This window comes from Chelonia mydas, chromosome 7 (genome assembly GCF_015237465.2).
Source record: "Chelonia mydas isolate rCheMyd1 chromosome 7, rCheMyd1.pri.v2, whole genome shotgun sequence".
Classification (NCBI taxonomy): Eukaryota; Metazoa; Chordata; order Testudines; family Cheloniidae; genus Chelonia; species Chelonia mydas.
Window position 1 is genome coordinate 71,160,032 of NC_057853.1, and position 25,374 is coordinate 71,185,405.

The 25,374-nt window shown below is 42.9% G+C and overlaps 2 protein-coding genes across 4 annotated transcripts in view; one reads left to right on the forward strand and one right to left on the reverse strand.

Annotated features, from left to right (window-relative positions):
* SHLD2 (shieldin complex subunit 2) overlaps positions 1-25,374 on the reverse strand; it is a 150,157-nt gene that overhangs the window by 81,299 nt on the left and 43,484 nt on the right. The window lies entirely within an intron of this gene.
* The window catches only part of GLUD1 (glutamate dehydrogenase 1), a 48,657-nt gene that overhangs the window by 5,846 nt on the left and 17,437 nt on the right, over positions 1-25,374 (forward strand). Inside the window, exons 1-5 of one of the 2 annotated variants that reach the window (XM_037904313.2) lie at positions 15,202-15,253; positions 15,343-15,423; positions 16,160-16,215; positions 19,343-19,406; positions 22,462-22,556. In XM_037904313.2, coding sequence (XP_037760241.1) covers positions 15,399-15,423; positions 16,160-16,215; positions 19,343-19,406; positions 22,462-22,556 — 240 coding nt within the window. In that variant the 5' untranslated portion in view covers positions 15,202-15,253; positions 15,343-15,398. Of the gene's footprint in view, positions 1-15,201; positions 15,254-15,342; positions 15,424-16,159; positions 16,216-19,342; positions 19,407-22,461; positions 22,557-25,374 lie in introns of those variants that run through there. The other variant, XM_037904312.2, reaches the window with a different exon arrangement.

Genomic DNA, 25,374 nt, shown 5'->3' on the forward strand with positions numbered 1-25,374 from the left:
GGACCAGATAGTTGAAACTCCTCATTCCCCTCAGTTCAGTGAGACCAAGGCTCTTTCTCAGTCTCTTTCCTGTCTGCCTTGGTTTCTTCATTTATTTTCTTCCTCCTTCCTGTCCCATTCCCAACATTGTTGCTCTCATGGTTCCCTAGCTTCCTGTGCACTTTCCCATCTCTTTTCTCCCCAGTGGGGCAAGTGTTCTACTTTCTTTAGATCCTCTCTTCAGCTGTCACTTCCAATTGCTGTGGAACTTTCAGGTTCCAACATTCCATCCTTTCTGGTGTCAGTGGCCCAGCTCTGAACATGTTGTTCAATGTTCGAATAACAGGAGATGGGTTTGTGGGAGGGAAGAGAGCTGTTACCTGAAGATTAATGTAATACAAATCTAATTTATGCTGTATAGGATGTTTCGTATTTGATCTAGGCTGAACACTGGTAATTTACCTATTGGGAGACCAAATTAATAGCATACAGTAACTGGGAATTGATAGTTCATCAGATGACTTCAAGTACCTGAAATCATATTTAAACAGATGATAAAGATGGGACTTGTACAATTGCTGTGCATCAGGTAGCCGGAGGACTAAACCCGCTATGCAGGTAGCTATGATGGACGAGGGTGGGGATCTGTACCAGCAAGGGCTAAGGGCAGAAAGAAACCCTGGTAAAAAATCCATTTCCTGAGAGTTGTAGAAAAGGAATGGGATGATGCTGATATTTCTGCATTGGTGCTACCCCATGACCCTTCTTCGAGTGCTTCAACTTTTGTGAGCCTCTGTCTAGTATATCTCTTAAACTTCAAGCACCATCACTTTACTGCTAGAAAGATGAAGGAATTTTCCGTTTCTCCTTTCTCACTCAGTTTCACTCAGAGCTGCCTTGTTACCCTGACGAGATGGCAGGTCTCCACTACTCCAAGTTTTGAGTCCTTCTCCAGTCTCTGTCTCTTTTGCCACTTCTGGCTTTCACATGCAGCAGTGTAGTGAAATGGACATGATTCTTTACTGTTTGTTGCTGCTCATAGCAGCAGTGAGTCTAACCAAAGTCTTGCTAATATGCTGCTGCTCAGCAAAATTCTGAGTATCAATAGAAGCTTTGAAACTGTCTGGAGCTTCAGGAAGATACTGTACTGTATTGGATAAACATTTGGGAAGTTATATTTGTGATCAGGAAACGTGCATTCTGCAGAAATTGATGACTTAGGCCCTTCTAGTAACCAGAGAAGGTTTCTTATTCCAGTAAGTTAATTTTTAAGGACTTGCTTGTGTGTTTAAAACACTCGGTTCTTTTATTATACATTTAGATGTCTGCATAAACTAAATTGGAGTCAAAAGCTAAGTGTAGGAAAGCAGAGCTCAAAAATTAATACTGCAAACTGTTTGTCAAATATGAAAATTGCTAGCTATGGTTTTTCCAGGCTGTGGAGGCCAGAAGATAGTCTGGACCATGGTCAGAAGCAGCAAGAACCAGGTAGGGAAATTAAGGCCTCTGCAACAGAAGTTGTTGTTGCAAGGAGAGACGTGGCAAGTAGTGCTCTTGGAAAGGCTTTAATATACTAGCTGACACACACAGCTCATAGATCTGTTCGATCACCAAAACAGACTTTTCACTTGCAGCTGGTGAACCCAAATTTTGAGCACTGGTGAAAGGAAGGGTTTCACTGTGGGGCAAAATAGGAATCTTTCCTATTTCAAGATTTACCAAATGTATCTTCAAATAAACATGTTTGAACAGGTGTCTTAGACCTCTATGCAAAGTACTGTTAGTAAGTACATGGGCATCAATAATTAGCATAAGCATTGTACATTAAACTCCAGTATCATCGGGTTATTTGTGAGCTTCAGCAAATACTTACAGTAATCTAATTTGGGTTTACATCTTTATTTTAAGTGTAACTGAGGAAAATTCAGGTCATACCAGGTACTAAGCTGAAAGATAAGAGCTGCTATTTAAAGGATCAGGATTAAATATTGTCTGAAGATTATAGACCAAAGGCTCTAAGATCTTAGGTACATGTTATTCCTTTAGATCAGGGTACTTTTGCACTTGTTGCCATCTCCTTCATATAAGTTCCGTAATTCATTTATGGTGATTTACTGTCTTTAATGCCTGTATGTATTTTGGTTTAAAATGTCACACTTGGGTCAGTTTACTTTAATACAGTTACCTAAATTAAAAGTAGAATATTCTAGATATCTGTTGGATTCAGTAGTTCTGCAATAATGCTGTCAAACTTTGAGTTACCTCAAAGTTTAAAATTTATAAATATGCATTTACAAAATCTAAGACAAATAGAAATCTTTTCATAATTTGGTATTCCAGTGGGAAGTGGGCTTTGCTCACATATCCCTGCAGTATTTGCAACTCAAACACTAGTGCTGAGTCTTTCACCCGAAAGTGAAACTGACTTGGTCTGTCCAATCAATTAAATGTAAGGAGTAAGCAGCATAAATAGTTAAATAAGTTTTTTAATACTTCTAGATTCAGTAGTCTAAGGTGTTGGTAATATAGATAAGAACTTGTTTGGTGGCCCTTTTTTTAAAGGCTCAAAAACAAAAATGGATCTGATCCGTTTGAGTACCATAATTCACTACGAATAGTACACCCTACACAATAATAGTTCAGGGAAGGAGCAGCTGCTTCATTTCAGTGGTACGTGAAGGGAAGTGTTTTGAGCGCCTTCGGAAAAACAGGCAATTTATCATTAAAAACACTCGCCATCAGAAACCATTAAAGAGCATCTCAAATGACATTTTTGCTCAAGCATTCATGGCACTTCTATTATAAGAGATTAAGTAGTCAAGAGGATACTAATTATATACTTTGAGGGTTTCAAACATGGAACCCAGCAGCATAAATCTTTCTTTCTTTACATTTTGGTGCCTCTCCTCTATAAACTCTAGAAACACTTCAAAAACTGCCATTAATTTATCAAGTTAGCTGTCCCTTGAAATACTCTGTTTGAGACAGCCTAGATCATTCTTTTATAAATCTTACACATGCCAGTTTCTAGTAATTTCCTTTTGGTAGGAAAAGAAAGTTAAATGACCACAAGGAAGAATAAGACTTCTACAAATTCTGAGAAGTAAGGGTCCTTCTTTCCTCCCTTTTTTTGTGGTGTAACTTTTGCAGCTTATTATGTTAATTACTTGTTACCCTAAATTCATCTTTTTCTAAAGCTGTAGAGATGCTTAGTGGTAGCTAAAATGTACTAAGAATAATTTTTCCTTCCTTTGCTTACATGGTGACCTGCATGCTAAGAGCTGGAGTTAACAGGAAACCACAGCTGCTGTCGTTCATCATAGCGACAGCTGCCTAGAGAACTAAACCAATCCAAATAGGGTACAGGAAATGGGAGTCAGCAGAACACAACTGACTTTAAGGCAAAGTAGACCTAGACTAGTTGTTTTCTAACTAAAATCTATCATCTTATTTAACAGTCTAAAAATTGTGTAACTGATAGCATAGTTGGGACAAAGTTGTTTAATTAAGCCTTTTTCGCACGATCCAGTTGAGAACAATTGTTAAACAGGTCGGTTTCCTAGAGTTAATGGGGCTTGAAAGCTTAAGGTCAGTGAAGGCATTCTTTTATGTTAACGTCTGCTGTGGGGTTCTCAGCTACTTGGTAGTAAGGAATGGATTCACTGATGTTCGTAGAGCCCCATTTACACTGGGGCTTACATTGTACACTTTTTAAAAACAGCTTAAAGCTTGTTTTTGCTAACTGTTTAGGAGTCCACTGTCAATTACTCCAAATTGACCATATGGTCTGAAACAGGTTGGCCCCTGTCCACGTTGGCTACCTTAAATAGTGTAAAACTGATGCAACAAGCATATATTTTAGTTCCAGTGTAGCTGAGAGTTAAGGGTTTTGGTTTCCATACACATTTTGCACCTCTGGTCAGACCATTCGCAGTCCTGTGATGTTAGGGATTTTCAGTAAACTCGAAATGGAATGTCACAAGACAGTCGTCAAATATTCATGGCCCAGTCCTTATTCCTTATTTTAGAGACAGATGACTGCCTTAAATGATTGCTCCTGCAGTCTGTGGATGATGAATCTGCATTTCTTTGTGGAGCAGCTTAGCTTGACTGACTGCCAAGGGGAACTTACTTCTGCTGAGAAACTTTCTAGTCTCTATCTCTTCTGTTTTCTGTTCTCCTCTGGCTAGTAGATTTCACCTTCTCTCCTGTCCTGTATCTGCATGTGAGTGTGTTTCTTACCCTAATAACTCATTCCTCTATGGTTATCTTCCCCATTCTACTGTTATCCTCTTCCCCCAACAGGGGTTCTATGATTGGACACTAGATGTTTGCTAATATTGGCTCTCTGCTGCTGGCAGTGCTCTATTATACAGGCTTTTTTTTAGACAAGGCCTGATTTCTCTAAGGGCTTGTCTACGCTGGCACACTAAATCGGTGCCACTGTGATTGATGCAGCAGCGTCGATTTACTGGGTCTGGTGAAGATGCGATAAGTTGATGGCAGAGTGCTCTCCCGTTGACTTCAGTACTCGACCTCGCTGAGATGCAGAAGGTAAGTTGGCGGGAGATGTAAGCTGTGTCACTCAGGTGGATGCTTTTCCTGGAGAGATGCTGTAACTCAGGAAAGTCCTATGGTGTACAGAAGATCAGACTAGATAATCACAGTGGTCCCTTCTGGCCTTATCTATGAATATACACATTGTACTACTTTAACTATACCCATATAGTTTGAGTGTACAAGCCCATCCCCAATTATATTGATATAAAAGGTGCCTCTACCAGTATATCTTATTCATGTATGGGAAGGGGAATAAGTTGTACTGATCTAAGACATCTTTATGTCAGTAGAAAGAGGGGTTGTACTGGTATAGCTATTTTTTTATTATTATTTTTTTTAAATAACCCCAACTCAAATAATTATACCAGTGCAAAAACTATGTAGACCAGACCTTAAAAAGTTACAGGGCCTTACCACAAGGACCTTAAAATTGTCAACCAGTTCTAGTGCAGCTCACGCTACTAGCTGTCACAGGGGGCCATACATCAGAGGGGATTTTGCATGCCGTATGACGCAACCTAAAATGAACCCTGAAAGCTAATAAAACTTAATTTTCAAATTATGGATACTTGGATGGAAAACATTTATGGAAAAGAGCCTTGTTATGATGATACCACTTCTACCAATAGTTAAATTTGTGTGTATATTTTACATAACAGCTCCTTATTTTAACATTAGGTCTTAGCATTACCATTTAGCATTACCACATTTTAACATTAGGTCTTAGCATTACCACTAGCCGTCACCTTCAGCCCCCAACTAAAACCCCTCCAACGCATTATCGAGGATCTACAACCTATCCTGAAGTATGACCCAACACTCTCACAAATCTTGGGAGAGAGGCCAGTCCTTGCCTACAGACAGCCCCCCAATCTGAAGCGAATAGTCACCAGCAACCACATGCCACACAACAGAACCACTAACCCAGGAACCTATCCTTGCAACAAAGCCCGTTGCCAACTGTGCCCACATATCTATTCAGGGGACACCATCACAGGGCCTAATAACATCAGCCACACTATCAGAGGCTCGTTCACCTGCACATCCACCAATGTGATATATGCCATCATGTGCCAGCAATGCCCCTCTGCCATGTACATTGGTCAAACTGGACAGTCTCTACGTAAAAGAGTAAATGGACACAAATCAGATATCAAGAATTATAACATTCATAAACCAGTTGGAGAACACTTCAATCTCTCTGGTCACGCGATTAAAGACATGAAAGTTGCAATATTACAACAAAAAAACTTCAAATCCAGACTCCAGCGAGAAACTGTTGAATTGGAATTCATTTGCAAATTGGATACAATTAACTTAGGCTTGAATAGAGACTGGGAGTGGCTAAGTCATTATGCAAGGTAACCTATTTCCCCTTGTTTTCCTAACCACCCCCCCCCCCCCCCCCCCAGGCGTTCTTGTTAAACCCTGGATTTGTGCTGGAAGTGGCCCACCTTGATTATCATACACATTGTAAGGAGAAAGAAAAGGAGTACTTGTGGCACGTTAGAGACTGCTCAAATAAATTGGTTAGTCTCTAAGGTGCCACAAGTACTCCTTTTCATTTAGGTTTAGCATTCCCCTTTAGTTGAAACTAAGCATGCTAGAATAGATGCAATTGTGAGTATATATTTAAATATCAGATTTGAAGAGCTACTGTTGACTTCTCTTGTTGCTGGTAGGGAATGATTTACTTAATGTTCTGTGCACTTGGACGACAAGCACTGCTTATTAAAATGAATCTTTGTAGGGCATTAATAAACAAACAGTCTTGTTTCACCCCTCTCCTGGAAGAAATAAGCCATCCAAAGAGGGAATGTACATGCAGATAAGTAGGTCTGAAGTAGTCGAGCTGTTTCTGCTAGGAACACAGGAATTGTCATAGTGAAATAAACTGGTGGTCCACATAGTTGGTATCTGCTCTAACAATGACCTTTAGTAGATGTGTCAAAGTAAAATGGAAGAATCACTATTACAGACAACTGTAGGCTAATCTACCCACAGAGAGGGTTTTTTCCTAACCCTAACTAACCACATTTTAGTTTAGTGGTTGGCTAATCCCTGGGAATAAGAGGGATTTTATTTCTTTTTTAATCGCTGTTTAATGTAGTTTACTCTGGTCTCTTTCCTGCGTGGTTAATTTAGAACCCAGGAAAGAACATGAGTAGTTAAATTTCTTTATTCCAATGTAAGTTACTTTGCATTTGTCAACAACGAATATTATCCTGCATTGTGTTACCCACTCACCTAGCTTTGTTAGGTCCCTCTAGAATTTCACTAAAATAACCTATTTTTTTCCATCTGCAAGTTTGCCACTTTACTGTTCACCCCCATTTCCAGCTGATTAATAAACATTAAACACGAGTCCTGGTATGGAACCCTTGGTGCACCTCTTGGTTAACTTTCACGTGTGCAAAAATGACCCTGCATTCTGAAGAGGCCTGTGAATCATGTTGGAGCAGGCAGTTAAGAGTTCTATTCCTAGTGTCACATATGAAAGCTGGTGGTTGTGGTACTTTTTTATATACAATTGAATGTTAATAAATCCATAATATGGACTAATCCTTTAGTACAAAAACCAACTAACCTCTTCCCTGGTACTCTTCCCAGACTTACCCTATGTGAAAATGTTACCAGGAGATCACATGTCTAAAATGAGAATCTATAGCAGAGTTACTTTATATCAATGAAAGTTTATTTAAACTGATCATTGCAGCATCGAAAGAGCTGTTGCTAATGTGGGATTACAATTAATATCTGTTTGCTGTAGCTCTTGTAAGTCCCAGTTGAGATCTGGGACCCCATTGTGGTAAGTGCTGTACACTCAGGGTAGGATAGTCCCTGCCATGAAAAAGCTTATTTTCTGATACCTGTGCGTTTTGCATATAGAGAGGTGTATACAAGAACAAGTATATTTTGTACACTTTATCAACCCCCCCCCCCTTTTTTTTTTTTAAATTGTGATCTTTAAAAATCCTGAAGATTGTATCCTCTTCCAATCTTGATTCTCTTTTGGGGGTGTTGTATGTGTGGTGTTTTTTGTTTTTGTTTTTTAACAGATGAAATTCAAAGTAGAAAACAAAACCCTAAACTTTACATGAGTGAATTCAAACCAGCAGATGCAAGGACGCTTCCAAGTTGTGATGAACTCTTATTCAAACTTGCCGAGTTCTGTAAGAGGCTTAATTCAGTGGGAGTAGTGGACTGGGATGTTTTGCTATGAGTGTTACTATGGTGACTAGAGAACCTTTATTTGCTCCTTAAATGGAAGGAATACTTTATATTCTGTAGATGTTAGAGTATTTAATGTAGAGATCATGCTGTGAGATAACTAAACTAAAAGGGTCTAGAAACATTCTGAATCTATCCACTTGCAAATGGGTACATTTTATTAAGCATCACTAGGTTCTCAGTATGCCTGGAAATCTAATTTGCATTTGAAACTTACTTGGTTATTCTGTAGTGTCTAAAAGTAACATACTGTCAGTTTCTTTCAGAAGCCACAGCATATTAATATGCCTCACATTAAAACTTGTACACATTCAAGTCTTGGATGAGAAGCCAGGTTGATTTTATTTTTTCACTTAAAAAATCAAGGTCTTTCATGGGGTTCCTGATGGTACCTACTTTATGACAGTTCTCTTCATTTCTGTAATTCCTATTTAAACTGGTTAGGCTGAATACTCCTGCTGTACATCTGGAGTATGATTTGTAGATAAGAGCACCATTGCAGACTCCATTGACATTAGGTATCCCACAGAATCCAAAAGATGTTCTTATGCTTATAAGTAGCTTCTACTTTGACATGTCCTTTAACAAAAATCTCATCTAAACTGATTCAGGACTTTAGATCTGAATTTCTTCTCTTTACAAGTTTCCATTTCATCTTGCAGTACTGTTTGTTGGTATCCAAGCATCCTTTCTGGAAGCTATGCTGCAGTCAAACAAAAGCTTTTGAACTTAGTACAGAGGTAACTGGGTGAAATTTTTAATGGTCTGCAATCTATAGGAGATCAGACTAGGTGATCGAATGATCCCTTGTGGCTTTAGTATCTGTGAATGAATCATCGATGACCCTTAGAGGGTGATACTTGGACACAGTGAGAAATGTGCAAGTCTGTTTTGAAATCTGAGTTTGTCAGACATTAAAAATATGTTCTAGGGATCTGCCAGAGTGTGATCTGATTTAGGCCTTAGGATGTCCAGTAGTGAAGGTTTCTCTGGCTTCCTTTTTTGAATACATGAGAAAAAAAACACTCCACTTACTCTTTCCGATCCAAAAATTATTGAACTTCAGTCCTGTTATATGTTGGAGGGGTAATCATTGAGTACATATTCAACTTTGGTGGCTTTAGATCAGGGGTGGGCAAACTTTTTGGCCCGAGGGCCACATCTGGGTGGGGAAATTGCATGTAGGGCTGGAGCAGGGGGTTGGGGTGTGAGAGAGGGTGCGGTGTGCAGGAAGGGGCTCAGGGCAAGGGGTTGGGGCGCAGGAGGGGTGTGGGGTGTACTAGGGGGCTCAGGGCAGGGGGTTGGGGTGCAGGGTGCGGAAGGGGGTTGAGGTGCAGGAGGTGTGCATGGTGCAGCAGGGGGTTCAGGGCAGGGGGTGCGGGTGCAGAAGGGGTGCAGCAGGGAGCTCAGGGCAGGGGATGCAAGGTGCAGGAGGGGTTTGGGGTGTGGGCTCCAGCCCGGCGCCGCTTACCTTGAGCGGCTCCAGGGTGGCAGTGGCACGCAGCGGGTCTAAGGCAGGCTCCCTGGCCCCACACCACTCCCAGAAACATCCGGCTGTGACGGAGTAGAGAGTGGGGCGGATTGACCTGGGAATGTTGCGTGGGAGTTTTACTGGGACTGTCTGCATTGGTGATGGGGATATCAGGGTGTGACTTCACTTGAGGGATGATACCTGAGCATGTAACTTGAGCCCAGGAGGGGGGGGTTGGGGGCCAGGTGACACCTTTGAGTTGTCACGGAGTGTGGGGGAGTCAGGGCCCTGTGGGAGGGGGGAGGTCTCCGCGCGCTGCCCTTGCCTGCAGGTACCTCCCCCGAAGCTCCCATTTGGCTGGGAACGGGGAACCATGGTAATGGGAGCTGCAGGAGGTGGTGCCTGCAGGCAAGGGCAGCGCGTGCAGCCCTCTGGCCCCCAGGGGCCGCAGGGACATGGGCGGCCGCTTCCGGGAGCCGCACAGGGTCAGGGCATGCAGGGAGCCTGCCTTAGCCCCAGGAGATCCTGGAGTGGCAATCCCACGGGCCAGATCCAAAGCCTTGAAGGGCCGGATCCAGTCCACAGGCCGTAGTTTGCCCACCCCTGCTTTAGATGGTTAACTGTAGTGATCGTACTCTTTTACACACTATCCTGTGTAATTAACGTATTGCATCAATGTACTTAACTACTGAAACCTCCTGCATTTTATTCTTCTGTCTAAAAAAAATTCTAGAATGGCAGACTGGTGAGGTAGGTGATATTTAGTGAATTATTGTATTTGGCAATGTTCTACTTATGATTTTTACTACTTTTTCCTTTCCTTCTGCTGGTATGGACTTTTCCTGATATACTATACAGTTAAATATTTCTTGTATGAACTAATTTTTAACCTCTAACAATTCAGACTAAAGGTGATTCAGCTGTCTGGTTTGCCTCTGGCCTCTGTCTCTACAGCAGAGTCACAGGTTGGGGAAATCAGTCCTTTATTTTTCTAATGTATTATTGATCAGTAATGAAAATTGTATGTGTCTGGGTTTAAAAGCTGAGACCCTGCAATATGAACGTCTTTCCCTATTCCTCAGCAATTAAATAGAAAAGTAGGTTGGAATTTGAAGCAATTTAAACAATGTAAAGAAAAGAACAAGAAACTAATAACTTACTGTATTTGGGCTTCGCTTAACTTTTTTTGGGTGTGGTGGGGAAAGAAAATCCTTCACTTATAAACAAGACTTTCTGGGTCTTTTCCAGTGGAAAGTATGTTCCATGACTGTGAGTCATACTGTAGCTTAAGGATTTCATTACGAAAGATAACTTTGTCTAACTGTCTCTTTAAAAGTTACTGGTTCAAGAGACATTGTGTGGACCATGCTAGGATTTTTAAAATGTTAATTTTGGTGTGCAGCTTGTATGTGATAGTCTTCATTGTGTTTCTTAAATGTTTTGGGGTGTCATAAAATGTTGGATTGCTTCAAGCTTTGTTCTTTATTCTAATGTGAAAAATGTGCACAAGTTTTCAGGTGGGAACACAGTGCAGAAGGGATTTCCAAATGCATAGCAGTGCTGTTTTCCAATCTAATTTGGACTGAGTCTTTTGCTAAACTAGGAAGTTGTCAAACTAGATTTCACTGAAGTCCTTAGTATAGTAGAAATTAAGCCTTATCTTTGTGTATCCTCCTGCAAATGGCTGGCAATTTCCCAGGAAAAACTAGTTTAGGACAGGACACTGGTAAATAGTGGCTTAAACCCTGTTTAAACTGAGAAAAATAATTGCATCAGTGTCCAGGAAGTTCAGAAGGCATATAATGTCTCTTTTCAAATTTTGGATACATCCATTTAAAAAAAAGAGTATGAGACTGGGTCTATTCACTACATCAAAGTTGGTCTTCTGCTGCCTGGCCAAATAGACTTGGACTGGTAGTCTACATCTCTGTGGAAATGTTGTTTGACATTGTCATAAATATAAAGGGAAGAGTAACCACCTTTCTGTATACAGTGCTATAAAATCCCTACCGGCCAGAGGCAACATCTGTAAAGGGTTAAGAAGCTCAGCTAACCTGGCTTTCACGTGACCCAAAGGACCAATAAGGGAACAAGATACATTCAAATTTGGGGGGGGGGGGGGGTGGGGAGGGGAAGGCTTTTGTTTGTGCTCTTTGTCTCTCTTGGGACTGAGAGAGGCCAGACAGAAATCCATCTTCTCCAACCCATCCTAATCCAAGTCTCCAATATTGCAACCAGTATAAGTAAGCCAGGCAAGGTGGATTAGTTTATCTTTTGTTTTATGTGAATTTTCCACGTTAAGAGGGAGGTTTATTCCTGTTTTCTGTAACTTTAAGGTTTTGCCCAGAGGGGGATCCCCTGTGTTTTGAATCTGAATACCCTGTAAAGCCTTTTCCATCCTGATTTTACAGAAGTGATTCTTTTACCTTTTCTTTAATTAAAATTATTCTTTTAAGAACCTGATTGCTTTTCATTGTTCTTAAGATCCAAGGGTTTGGGTCTGTGTTCACTTGTACAAATTGGTGAGGATTATTATCAAGCCTTCCCCAGGAAAGGGGGTGTAGGGCTTGGGGGTTATTTTGGGGAAAGACGTCTCCAAGTGGTCTTTTTCTCTGTTCTTTGTTTAAAACGTTTGGTGGTGGCAGCATACTGTTCAAGGCCAAGGCAAAGTTTGTACCTTGGGGAAGTTTTTAACCTAAGCTGGTAGGAATAAGCTTAGGGGGTCTTTCATGCGGGTCCCCACATCTGTACCCTAGAGTTAGGAGTGGGGAAGGAACCTTGACAGACATATAGTTGAAACAGCTGCTGTGTGGACAGACAACCGTGTCTGTAACTAAGTCAAATAAGCATATCATAACCTGGTTACAGAAAAGCTGGCTTCTACTTAGTATAGATCAGAGGTGGGCAAACTACGGCCTGCAGGCCATATCCGGCCCGTGGGACCATCCTGCCTGGCCCCTGAGCTCCCGGCCAGGGAGGCTTGCCCCTGGCCCCTCCCCAACTGTCCCCCCCCCCCCCCCCGGTCCCTCCCCCGCAGCCTGAGCGCGCCACACCGCACTGCCAGCGCTCTGACTCACCGCTCTTGCCAGGCGGCGTGGCTGGCTCAGGCCTGGTAAGGGTGCGGGGCGGCAGTCAGGGGACAGGGAACAGGGGGCGGTTGGATGGGTCAGGGGTTCGGTGGGGGTAGGCAGGGAGCGGGGGCGGTTGGATGGGGCAGAGGTTGGGGGGGGGCGGTTAGGGGATGAGGAACGGGGAGGTTGGATTGGGCACGGGAGTCCCAGGGGGCCTGTCAGGGGTCGGAGGTATGGATAGGGGTTGGGGCACTCAGGGGACAGGGAGCGGGGGGGGTTGGATGGGGGTGGGGTTCTGGGGGGCAGTTAGGGGTGGGGGTCCCAAGAGGGGGCAGTCAGAGGACAAGGAGCAGGGGGGTTGGATGGGTCAGGGATTCTGAGGGGGGCAGTCAGGGGGCGGGAAATGGGGGGGGGCAGATAGGGGGTGGGGGCCAGGCTGTTAGGGAAGGCTGTGCCTCCCCAACCCGGCCCTCCATATAGTTTTGTAACCTTGATTGGCCCTCGGGCCAAAAAATTTGCCCACCCCTGGTGTAGATGGTGCTTTAACCTCTTCTAGTTTGACACTGAGTGGCAAGCATGTTCTAGAAAAATGGGTGTGTCAGAAAAACTGAACAAAGATGGAATGTTGTAGTCAGTCAGAACAAGCTGTGCCCTATGTAGTGTACGTTCCAGATGAAGTATTTTCAGGAACTTAGTTAATTCCACTTCCTCTGAGTTATTAAAGCAAGAGTGGGGAGAACATGTAAACTGCATTTCAGAGGTTAAACATTACTATTCTAATGCACTGTGCCTTTTTTAAAACTTAAAATTTCCTTTAATGGTTTGTGCTATTTCTAGTCTCAACAGTAGCCATTTATGTAATGAATTTGCAATGAAAAAATCTAACAGTCTTTTTTAATTCACTGTCAGACAAAAACTAAAATCATATGCCTGTTCTGAGGGAAGCATTCAGCCCTATAACTCTTGTTAGACTTATTGAAAAGTGTGTTCACGTAGGAGGGCAGAAATTTGGCTGCAAACTTTTGAGCTGCACTCAGTTTCTTTGTAGACTTGGGATTGTTACCAGTGCATTCAGGAATGGCTTTCATAGGAGCTCAGGGGTTTACTTTGGATACTGCTTTTCATGTTTGAGGACCAGGATTTGTGCTCTTCTTTGGATAATAGGAAATCTGTGGAGTCTTTTTCTAGTTTCCAGTGTACACTCTGTCCCTGCTACAACCTTCCCCCCCACCCCCAAAGTTTGGCTCAATTTACAGCCTGTGCTCAAGAATCATAGGACTAGGGTACAGAATCATTGTAGGTTAGAATTTAGACTCTGTAGAGCTGTGGGAGAAACTTGCATAGTAGCTACTTTTGATTGCAACCTTGTGCTGTTATCCCCTGGCTTTTGTGGGCACTAAATTCACATTCTAAACTGCAAGTCTGAGCATCTAAAGCTCTATTTATGTACCCAGATAGGGTTGACTCAAAGTTATTTACTTTGCAGCTGTAACTAGGTAATGCAGTATGACGCTGCCATGAAAATTAAATATAAAAAGATTTAAAAACCAATTTCTGACATATTACACACTGTCTTCAGCTTCAGTAATCAGAAAAAGATAAAAGTTCTTAGACACAATTTGTAATCCCAATCCTTGTGAAATTAGCTTCCAGTTTGTTTTGAACTGCCTCCAAGTCAAAAAGGTAGAAAATATTACAAGCCCTTCAAATTTTACAGAAGCTGTTTTGTATTACCCTACCTGCAAGGTCATACTCAAGATCTTTTATTGTAAAGGTCTCCATGTCCAGTGACAAATCACTTCATTTTGTATCAAGTGAATGAGTTGCAAAGCTTAGGGTTAGAGGAATGCTGGCAAGCTTTAGCATTATGTTGCTGAATGATTCATTTTGGAAGCTACTGATTCTTAAATGGCAAGCTTTGTTAACACAGAGTTAAGGTTGCCCAGTGATAGCTTATATCCTTCCAGAATGTCGAGTTCAGCTTCTGAACACCAGGAAGTACAGAGTAGGGTAAACCTTAGCTCTGCCTTCTCCCCCAAGCTAGCAATAGCCACTGGGAATTATCTGCATGCACTCAAGCTGCATTCACTGTCCTAGCTGTACAGAATGGTAGAGTAAGTTGGAACAGCTTGGGAAGAGTTGTGTTTGTGATGAGCAGATCTGGGGATTAGTTTGAGGAGCATTGTAGAGTTGTGATTATGATTCAATGAAATCTGGATCGGAATCCCCTGCGTGCTTTTATTAAAGGAAAGAGGTGGATGTATACCTTGAAGTGCCAGTCTGCATCATTACAGTACAGAATTGTGTAGGTTGTGTCAGTAGCAGGGCCCTGAGGTCTTCTTCCTCTGGGTATTTTCAGTTGTGAGGTGGGATATGAGAACTGTCTGTGGATTTAATGATAGGTAGGGGAAAGAATAGCTTTTGGTGGTATTCTGTGCAAGTTGATATCTATCCGTGAGGGAAAAAAAAAAAAGGTGCCAGAATACATCAACATAAAGAAAAGCTGTTCTCTTTCTGGGGGCTGTATTTCTAGAACCCCGTAGTCAAATGGACCCAAATTTGGAACACTGACTTACCCTATACCTCCATGACACACACCAAATTTCAAGGTCATCTGATTAACCTTATGTATTTTAGAGCACTTAGAACAGTCAAGCTTTAAACAGAAAGCTGGTCTTAACCTTAACTACAGGAAAGCTGTCCCACTCCTCTCAACTGACCCTCATTTGAAGGTACATCATTTGTCCCAAGTTAACTATCTGGTATACATTAAGTGCCCCTCTCATTTCTACTATTGAAAACTACCAGAAACAGCTAACTTGTGGTTAATGATTTGCATTTTATTTCCTACACTGCTTTTGTTATTTTGAGGCTGGTGTACATCATCTCTTACTTCCATCTTGACAAGCTGAGAGAGAGTTTGCCCACTTGCATGTAGTGGGTGGGTGTCCTAGAGTTGCTGTTTTCAATTTGCAAATACTAATTGCAAACTCACTTCATTCTTCTTGTTTGTTTTCCTCTGTTTTTCAGGTATTCGTTACAGCACGGATGTTAGCGTGGATGAGGTGAAAGCTTTGGCCTCTCTAATGACATACAAATGTGCTGTGGTTGGTAAGTGATACTAGTTTGTCAAGTACAGATTCTAATTGTCATTTGAATTAGCATTGTTTTAAGTCACTGTGAAATAGCTGAAGGACTGAATTTAGTTATTTTTAGATACTAATTTCCTTTTACTAAAATCTGACCTGTTAAAATCTGCAACAAGTGATTTTGAATGCTTACCCAGTAACTGTAGTGCTGTATTTCCTTTTCTATTATTGAAGCTACATGTTTTTGAATAGTACTTTGTTCTCTGCATTCACCTCTTCTACTGTGCTTCCTCTCAGTAAAATGATCCCATGCTTAATATGTTAGTATCACATGGAAACATCCCACTTGACCGTAAGGACTTATTTCAGGATTGAGTAGATGGGGCTGTAAGGAAGGTCTAAGATTGTATTTTAACAAAAGTGTCCTTAATAAACAGCAAAACTTGAAAGAAATAGATTCAAGTAGATCTTATACTTCCTGTGTTTAGAAGATCCTCTTCAAGCTGATCTGAAAAGACTGCCCCTTTTATGAACAGAATGTAGATTTTTAGTGAACATATTAGTGAAATTGTGCTGTGGATGTGGCAGAGTCAGCTTTGCAGTTGACAGTGAGGGTTTAGTGACTGATAAGTTTCAAATACTTATGTTTACACAAACTTATAGAAGCTACCCTTTTTTGCATAATTTAAAGATCTTGTCATTTCTGTTCTACCTTTATCTTGAAAAATGAAACTCTTCTCCTTTACATTTTTTTTCAGATGTGCCATTTGGTGGTGCAAAGGCTGGTGTTAAGATCAATACTAAGAACTATACTGTAAGTCTAAATTATATACATGTATTGTGTTAACTGGAAGCTCTTTTGTAGGACAAGACAAAACAAAACATATATTGTGTTAACAAAAGCTCTTTTGTAGGACAGCATTGAAAGCTCAGTAGAAATCCACCTATTATTTCTTCCTTTGAAGAGATTAAATCAGGGGTGGGCAAACTACAGCCCATGGGCTGGATCCGGCCCATCAGGGCTTTGGATCCGACCTGCGGAATTGCCAGCCCCATGGCGCAGCGGGGCTAAGGCAGGTTCCCTGCCTGCCTGGCCCCGCACTGCTCCTGGAAGCAGCCGGCACCACGAACCTGCGCCCCCTGGGGGAGCGGGGGTGGGCAGAGGGCTCCACAAGCTGCTCTTGCCTGCAGGCACCGCCCCCCTGCAGCTCCCATTGGCCGGGAACAGAGAACAGTGGCCAATGGGAGCTTTGGGGGAGGTACCACAGGTGAGGGCAGCACGCGGTGCCCTCTGCCCTCCCCCCCAGAGGCCAGGGCAAACAGGCAGAGAGCCTGCCTTAGTCCTGCTGCATGCTGCTGCCACTCTGGAGCCGCTCAAGGTAAGTGGCACCAGGCTGGAGCCCACACCCCAAACCCCTCCTGCACTCCGATCCCCTGACCTGAGTCCCCTCCCGCACTCCAACCCCCTCCTACACTCCCAGCCCCCTGTGCTGAGCCCCCAACCCCCTGCCTTGAGCCCCCTCCTGCACTCCGGACCCCCTCCTGCACCCAGCCCCCTGCCCTGTGCCCCTTCCTGCACACTGCACCTCCTCCCGCACCCCAACCCCCTGCCCCAGCCCTACATTATCATAGAATCATAGAATATTAAGGTTGGAAGAGACCTCAGGAGGTCATCTAGCCCAATCCCCTGCTCAAAGCAGGAACACCAACTAAATCATCCCAGCCAGGGCTTTGTCAAGCCGGGCCTTAAAAACCTCTAAGGATGGAGATTCCACCTCCTCCCTAGGTAACCCATTCCACTGCTTCCCCACCGTCCTAGTGAAATAGTGTTTCCTAATATCCAGCCTACGCTTCCCCCGCTGCAACTTGAGACCATTGCTTCTTATTCTGTCATCTGCCACCACTGAGAACAGCAGAGCTCCATCGTCTTTGGAACCCTCCTTCAGGTAGTTGAAGGCTGCTATCAAATCCCCCCTCACTCTTCTCTTCTGCAGACTAAATAACCCCAGTTCCCTCAGCCTCTCCTGATAAGTCATGTGCCCCACCCCCCTAATCATTTTCATTGCCCTCTGCTGGACTCTCTGTACTCCTCCCCATCCTTTCTGTAGTGGGGGGCCCAAAACTGGATGCAGTACTCCAGGTGTGGCCTCACCAGTGCTGAATAGAGGGGAATAATCACTTCCCTTGATCTGCTGGCAATGCTTCTACTAATAGAGCCCAATATGCCGTTGGCCTTCTTGGCAACAAGGGCACACTGCTGACTCATCCAGCTTCTCGTCCACTGTAATCCCCAGGTTCTTTTGTGCAGAACTGCTGCTTACCCAGTTGGTCCCCAGCCTGTAGCGGTGCATGGGATTCTTCCTTCCTATTCATGGCCCTGCATGCAATTTCCCCACCCAGATGTGCCCATCGGGCCAAAAAGATTTCCCACCCCTGGATTAAATGAAGTCTTGGTGTTACTCCTGGGAGAATTTGCACAGAATTCCATGTTTTCTCCCACTGAACTGGGGCTGCTGGCTGCCACTAGGGGCTGCTGGATTCTGCAGTGCCCTGCTGGCAATGAGCAGCATGCCCAGTCCAGTGGGGATGGAGGCTGCACGCTCTGGCTGCAGGCCCGATCCTCATTCTCCTGGGAACAGGAGAGGGCCCTGGAGACCCAGCTCTGGCAAAGGGTGAGGAAGGGCCGAGCTGCACCACACCACCTCCCCTGGTAGGACAGTAAAGAAGTGGGGGAGAGTAAAGGCTCTGGAGGTGTGTAGGTGTCTGGGCCAGGGGGTGCCCTGTGGCTGGGCTCTGGGGTAGGGAGATGCCCTGTGCCTGGACTTGGAGGGGGGAGTGGGCTCTGGGGGCCCCCACACAGCCCCCTCCAACACCCCCCAACTGGAACTGGGTTGTTATAGGGGTTTCTTTAACTGTCTATGCCTGGGGAAATCTTTTTTGTTTTTGTGTGTATTGTTGACATACTTGTTGACAGGTATTTTCAAATAAATTACCAAAATAATTTAAACTGGAGTGATTATATTGTGTTGTTTTGACGAAATTTCGGAATTTAGGAGAATTCTTAATATTTTGGTGCAGAATTCCCCCAGGAGTACAGTGTGTACAACTGGCAGGCAAAGATGTATCAAAAACACTTTGATATGTAAGAACTCCCTGTGTAAAAGGTCAAATACTCTTTTATATCATATCATTTAATTTGCTAAGTCTTTTCCTGAAACTTAAAGGCAGTTCAACTAGTCTGCAGCCTAGATTTTTGTTTCAAATGATGCTATTCATGCAGAAAGCTTAATCCCAAACATTACCTTTCTTCTCAGAATAATTTTGCACTTAGTGTACCATAAACTTTCCCTAGCAATAAGGTTGACACATTTTTAAAGCCCAAGTATTATATAACATGGGTGATTAGCTTACTGATTTTTAAAGTGAGCCAATTGCAGCCATGTTTTCCAGTAATCAGATGTTATAGAACTAGAAAAGCCACTACATGAAATGTCAAAGTTCAAATAAACTTAATATTTGTATGAATTACTGCAGCTTTGAGTTAATTATGCAATAATCAGGACTGATTGCTTTCATCTACTAGGTATCTAATTTATATTCCATTTGTTTGCTAGGATAATGGTTGTTTTACAAGTTGTCTTTAACACTGAAATATTTGACCAAACAGTGTCCTTATCTTTGTTTCCCTGATGCATTCATGATTTCTTTTGAATAATTGGAAAATATACATAAAGAAAATAAGACCTCCCTAAGCAATTCACGTACTATACTGACCTTACAAAAAAAGGAGTTACCAGGCAGACAATATGGAAATTGATGCGTAAATGCATCAATAGCTTTTTATTTAAAAAAAAAAACTTTGTGGGAAATTTTAGGCCAACTTTGGACACTTATACCAAATCTTAGTGACTCCTGTGGCACTTACTATATTTTCTTAATAGGATAATGAATTGGAAAAGATCACAAGAAGATTTACTATGGAGCTGGCAAAGAAGGGATTTATTGGTATGTAAGTACAGTGACTAATACGAGTCAGTGGCATAGCTAGGAATGGAAATTTGGGTGGGCCCTGACTTTTGGGTGGACGAGCAATGACATTGTGCTAGCTCAGCTTCTCCCACGATGTCATGCCCTCTTCCTAGCACTGGTGCCCCCAGACACAGGGCTTCACCTGCTGAGCTGGGCGCGTGCATGAGGCGGCTCAGAAAATAGCAAGGCAGAGCTGCCGGAGCGTAGCTTTCTGAAGGGCGGGCGCATAGCTCCATCCTGAATTTCAGGTGCATAAGTGATGCTCCGGGCCGCTGTGGCAGCACTACATCCCTCCTCAGATTTGGGTGGGTCTGGATGTTAAGTGGGTGGGCCTTGGCCCATCTGTGTCTATGCCCCTTATACTAGTAAACTTGGGAATCTAATTTCATGTGTGTTAGCAATGTAGACTAGATAGTATCCTGTAAACATGTGACTCACCAGTCAGTACACCCCTGGTGGCTGAGTGTAGCATAGCAGGCTCTCCTCCATTACCACCCCTGCTGCTAAGCTGCTCCAGCCTATTGTGATACATGTCTTGCAGCTTGGCCCTCTGATGGGGTCAGATATAGTGCCCCTGCCTTGCAGAGTGAGACAATACTTCATCAATCTCACATTCGGCCTTCAGTCCAACTCAGGATTTGTTAGTCTTTACTCTGGATATTAGGGGTTTTCAATAGTCTTTACCCCTGGTTAGGGGGTTTCTGTTCCACCTTCCTCAGTGGGTGGGGGGAACTATGGCCCCCCTCTCCACTGGATTCTGGTTCAGGGCCTCTTCTAAGCAATCAGGGCCTGACTACACAGATCCCTTGCTGTATCCCTGCACCTGTCTTGAGTCTTTGCCATAGCCTCTTCCTGGGTTCACAGTGTATCAGTGCCTCTTTCTCTAAGCCTCTTCCATAGGCTCACTGCAGAGCTTCTTAGTGCTTTCTACCACCCACCTGGTTCTGCTGTAGGAGTTCTCTCTGGTTCCCTGACAGGGCAGTCCATGACCTTGCAGCAGTCTTCCTGCAGCCCCTTCCGCAGAATAGAGAATTCTGGGGGGACTCACTTGCTCCCACTTACCTTCCCAACTGTCTTGAGATCCCTGTGACAGGCCTACCTTCAGGGAGGCGCTGCCTGCCCACAGTCCAAATCAGTTCTCTTGGTGTAGAATTCTCTCACTGAGTGACAGCCGGCCATCTGCTCTCCTTCCTGGTCAGCCCCCAACTGAGCTGGGTCCAGCCCTTTTAACTTCTCCCTCCATGCTTGACATCTTCTGCGGGTGTAGCAGGGTAAGGCAAATTAAGCTCACAGGCTCTCATTAACCCCTTCTGGTCTAATGTGAGATTGATGCGCATCATTATTTGGATTTCTGCTTTTAAGAAGGTGTTTGGTATCTTTAGTATGATGTAGGCTCTGTGATGCAAACATGCTTCAGCTAATGTCAAATTGCTGAGTACCTAGCAATAAAGGATTTATGCCAATTCTGCCGTGTACATATTAAGGTAATGACATTCCCATTTAGAAAGAATTAAATTCCCTACATACTCTCAAGTTGCAGTAAATTTTCTATGAAAGTTTAAAATAGTTTAGGTGATAAGTGTAGCACTATGCTTAATTTATGGTTAGCTCAGAACACTTAATTTGTCACACTTGAAATATGGTTGGTTATGTATGGTCTTTTTAGATTGAACTGTTCACTACTACCCTGTTTCCTGTAGTCTCAAAATCAAGGTTTTTGGCTGATATCAGAGGAAGGAAATAGAAGATCCACCCCATAGCAACCAAGAGATGATTTCAAAAGAAACACAGGCAATGAAATGAACCCATAGCCTGTGTGGCACATTTATAGGTGATACATTTCATTCAATCTCTTTGAACACCTAAGCCTATCTACTTGAAGAGTTGAACTTGCTGGAACACTTGCAGGCAAAGAGATCTTAATTTCATAGGAGCAGGAGAGGAATAAGGCAAGGTTTTTCTTTCATTCCTGACCTCGTAAGAAAACAAAGTCCCTATAGCTGTCCCAACAAGCATATTCATGTATCTTCCATTTTATTGCTGTCTACATGGGCAGAAGTATCTGTTTTCTAGGGTGCATGAGAGTCTGTCAGTGTCGATACAAATATATTTATCAAAATGATAAATGATTTGTGTATTGTACTTAGTGGTAGCTAAGATGCATTGTCAACTGAAATGGTTAGATAGAATGTCTTCATTGATTTTTTTTTTTTTTATGAGATTGTGTAATTTGTTTGAAATTATGGAAAATTAAAAGGGGGCTTGATTTGTTTAAATTCTTGCCAAGGACATCTAGACCTTGTTTATTTCAAATAGTTTGGCTTAGCACAGTCCGTAAGCAGTTACCCAGAAGAGTACGCGTAATTACTGGTAGGGGTTACATGGAGATGACTCCAGGAATGTTCTTCATAAAAGACGCCTTGCCTCTCCCATTCTTAAGAGGTTACCTCTGATACAGTGAATAAGAAATGAGTAGAGGAAAAACTGTATCAATAAACTAGACTGCCATATCTAGAACAGCATAGCAAGTATTTGCAAGCAAGAAAATTTACCCAAACTGAGAACATTGATGTAAAGAAGAATGAAACTCAAGTATACGGCTTTTACATTTAAAACCAAGGGTAGTTATGCTAAGTATAAGTTGTATATGTGTAGCTTTTTCTCTCCTTCCTTCCTACAATGGTCCACATGAAATATATTAGATAAATAAAGCAAAAGCACGAACACGCTTTTGATGTGTTATCTTAACACTAGCTACATTTTTGATTAAATAAAATGTGGACCAGATAGTCAATGATTATGATAGCTTAAAGGGGTTTTGCCAGGTTACTAAAACAAGATATGGTGTCTAAAATCCACAGTTGTTAAAAGTATAGGTCTGTTCTTCCTTGAATAACTGAGGTTTAAATATGAAAGTAGGTCATTTTAACCAATCTCAGCTGTCACACCAAGGGGAGGAGAGAAAGAGAGAGAATTTGAAGATAAATATTTGTATTTAATCCTTGAGACTTGTTTTTACTCTTGCTAATAGGGCCTGGTATTGATGTGCCTGCCCCTGATATGAGCACAGGTGAGCGGGAGATGTCCTGGATTGCAGATACCTACGCCAATACCATAGGACACTATGTAAGTTCTGAGCAAATGCTTCAAAGTAGAAGAGCTTCCTTGCTCTTTGCAGAAACCCAGCCAACATTATGCCAGAGATTTATTGCCTTGTTGACTAGTCCTCTAATTTTATTTAATTGTGCATGTAACTATAGCACTTCAATGGTGGGGTTTTAGGTCATGTATATGAAAAAAGAGCATGAAGACCTCCTCTTCAGACATCACAATGTAAAAGTTCAGTTGATATGATCATTTTCAAAAAAAGAAGCTGCTTCAGCAATCATTTGACATGTGTTCGTGTGTTGCATATAATGGAACAAATAGTATGGTCCTATTCAAACTGCATTAAACCGTTTGTCCAATGTCATCGTCTTTTCACAGCAATATTTAAAAATAAAGACCCACAAACAAATTTTCAGTGAGATCTGTCATTAGCCCCTGGTAACTCTGACCATGCTTGTTAGTACAGTGCTAATATATTACCCTGTCTTGAATTACAAAATTGAAGTCCTTAAGGAAACTAAAAGCTAGACACTATAAATAGTATACCGCCAGCACAGTAAAACATTCTTAAAATACAAAAATACATATTTCATTATAACCCAACAACCTGTCCGTTATGTGCTGCTGAGAACTCAAGGCAGGGACCTAAGACTTGTGTGCTGTAAAAATGAAGTTTCTCCATACTTTTCAATACTATCTGTCCATTTATGGAAGGTTCTTGTAGTATCTTCTTTGTAATTCTTAAATGGAAAACTAAACATTTATTAAAAAGAGCTGAACCACTGCACAGGAAAACAGTAAACTCTACAGCACTGAGAGTTTTCCTGCTTCCTTTTCCCACTCCATAAACCCAACTTGTTTTGCCAGGTTCTGTGGAGGTGTAAGCTATACACAGACAAACTTTAGTAAGATGAATTTAAAGTTGAAAGCAAAAACCAATAACTAAAACATTTAGTTCTAAGTATGTAACAATGGCACCTTCTTACTCAGACCTACTTTGCATTAAGTTGTGGTCACTAAAGTTGGAAGATACACTTTTTACTGTTGATAGCTACCGGCAGAAATATGTAAATCTGCGGGTCCAAAAGTGATGATAACACTCCAGAAGATCCTTACTGACATCTGGGACAGTGAAGAAATGCCACAAGACTTCAAAGATGCCACAATTATTCCTTTATTTGAAAATAAAGGCAGCAACATATCCTGTGATAATAGGAGAAATATTACATGGTTATCTGTCGCTGGAAAAATCTTTGCTCATGTCCTCCTGAACCCGAACAATTTCATCTGTCTCAGAAGCCAATCTACCTGAGGGTATGTCTACACTATGAAATTAGGTCGATTTTATAGAAGTCGATTTTTAGAAATTGTTTTTATACAGTCAAATGCAAGTGGAGCCCGCTCAGCTCACTGTCACCGCTGCTGTTGTGTTCTGGGTGCTGCTGTCAGCAGATGGTGCAGGACGACTGCTAACCATCGTCATCTGCTGCTTCTGCTGCAACTCTGCTCTCCTGCTCTTGTAAATGAACTCAGTCTCAATAGCAAATTTCTCCATGTTGTTGTCCTCCACTGCTTCCACTGCAGCTCTGCTCTACTCCTCTCCTGGTGCCATGAATCCACCTCGCAGGTCCTCTCATCGTTCTGTATAAATATCTATTCTCGTGGCATCTGTCGTCGTCCACCGCTTCCACTGCAACTCTGCTCTCCTGCAGACGCCATACCATGGCAAGCATAGAGCCCACTCAGCTCACCGCTGCTCTTGTGAGCGTTGTAAACACCTTGCGCATTATGCTGGAGTATATGCAGAACCAGGCTAAGAGACGCCAGCACAAAGATGATTTTGATGAGGACATGGACACAGACGTTCCTGAAAGCACGGGCTGTGGCAATTGGGACATCATGGTGGCAGTGGGGCTGGTTGATACAGTAGAATGCCAATTCTGGGCCCTGCAAACAAGCAGAGACTGGTGGGATCACATAGTGTTGCAGGTATGGGACGATTCACAGTGGCTGCGAAACTTGCGCATGCGTAAGGCCACTTTCCTTGAACTCTGTGACTTGCTTTCCCCCCTGCCCTGAAGCGCGGGAATACCAAGATGAGAGCTGCCCTGGCAGTTGAGAAGCGAGTGGCGATAGCCCTGTGGAAGCTTGCTACGCCTGCCTGCTACCGGTCAGTCGGGAATCAATTTGGAGTAGATAAATCTACTGTAGGGGCTGCTGTGATCCAAGTAGCTAATGCAATCATTGACGTTCTGTTATCAAGGGTAGTGACTCTGGGAAATGTGCAGGTCATAGCGGATGGCTTTGCTGCAGTGGGTTTCCCTAACTGTGCTGGGGTGATAGACAGAACACATATCCCTATCTTGGCACCTTGCCAATCAGTACGTAAACTGCAGGGGGTACTTCTCAATGGTGCTGCAAGCACTGGTAGATCACAAGGGACGTTTCACTGACATCAACGTGGAATGGCTGGGAAAGGTGCATGATGCTCACATCTTTAGGAACTCCGGGCTGTTTGAGCAAGTGCAAGAAGGGACTTACTTCCCAGACCAGAAAATTACCGTTGGGGATGTTGAAATGCCAGTAGTTATCCTTGGGGACCTAGCCTACCCCTTGCTCCCAAGGCTCATGAAGCCATACACAGGCAGCCTGGACGGTAGTGAGGAGCAGTTCAACTATAGGCTGAGCAAGTGCAGAATGGTGGTAGAATGTGCCTGTGGACATTTAAAAGCTCGCTGGCGCTATTTGCTGACTAGGTCAGACCTCAGCACAACCAACATTCCCATTGTTATTGCTGCTTGCTGTGTGCTCCATGATATCTGAGAGAATAAGGGGG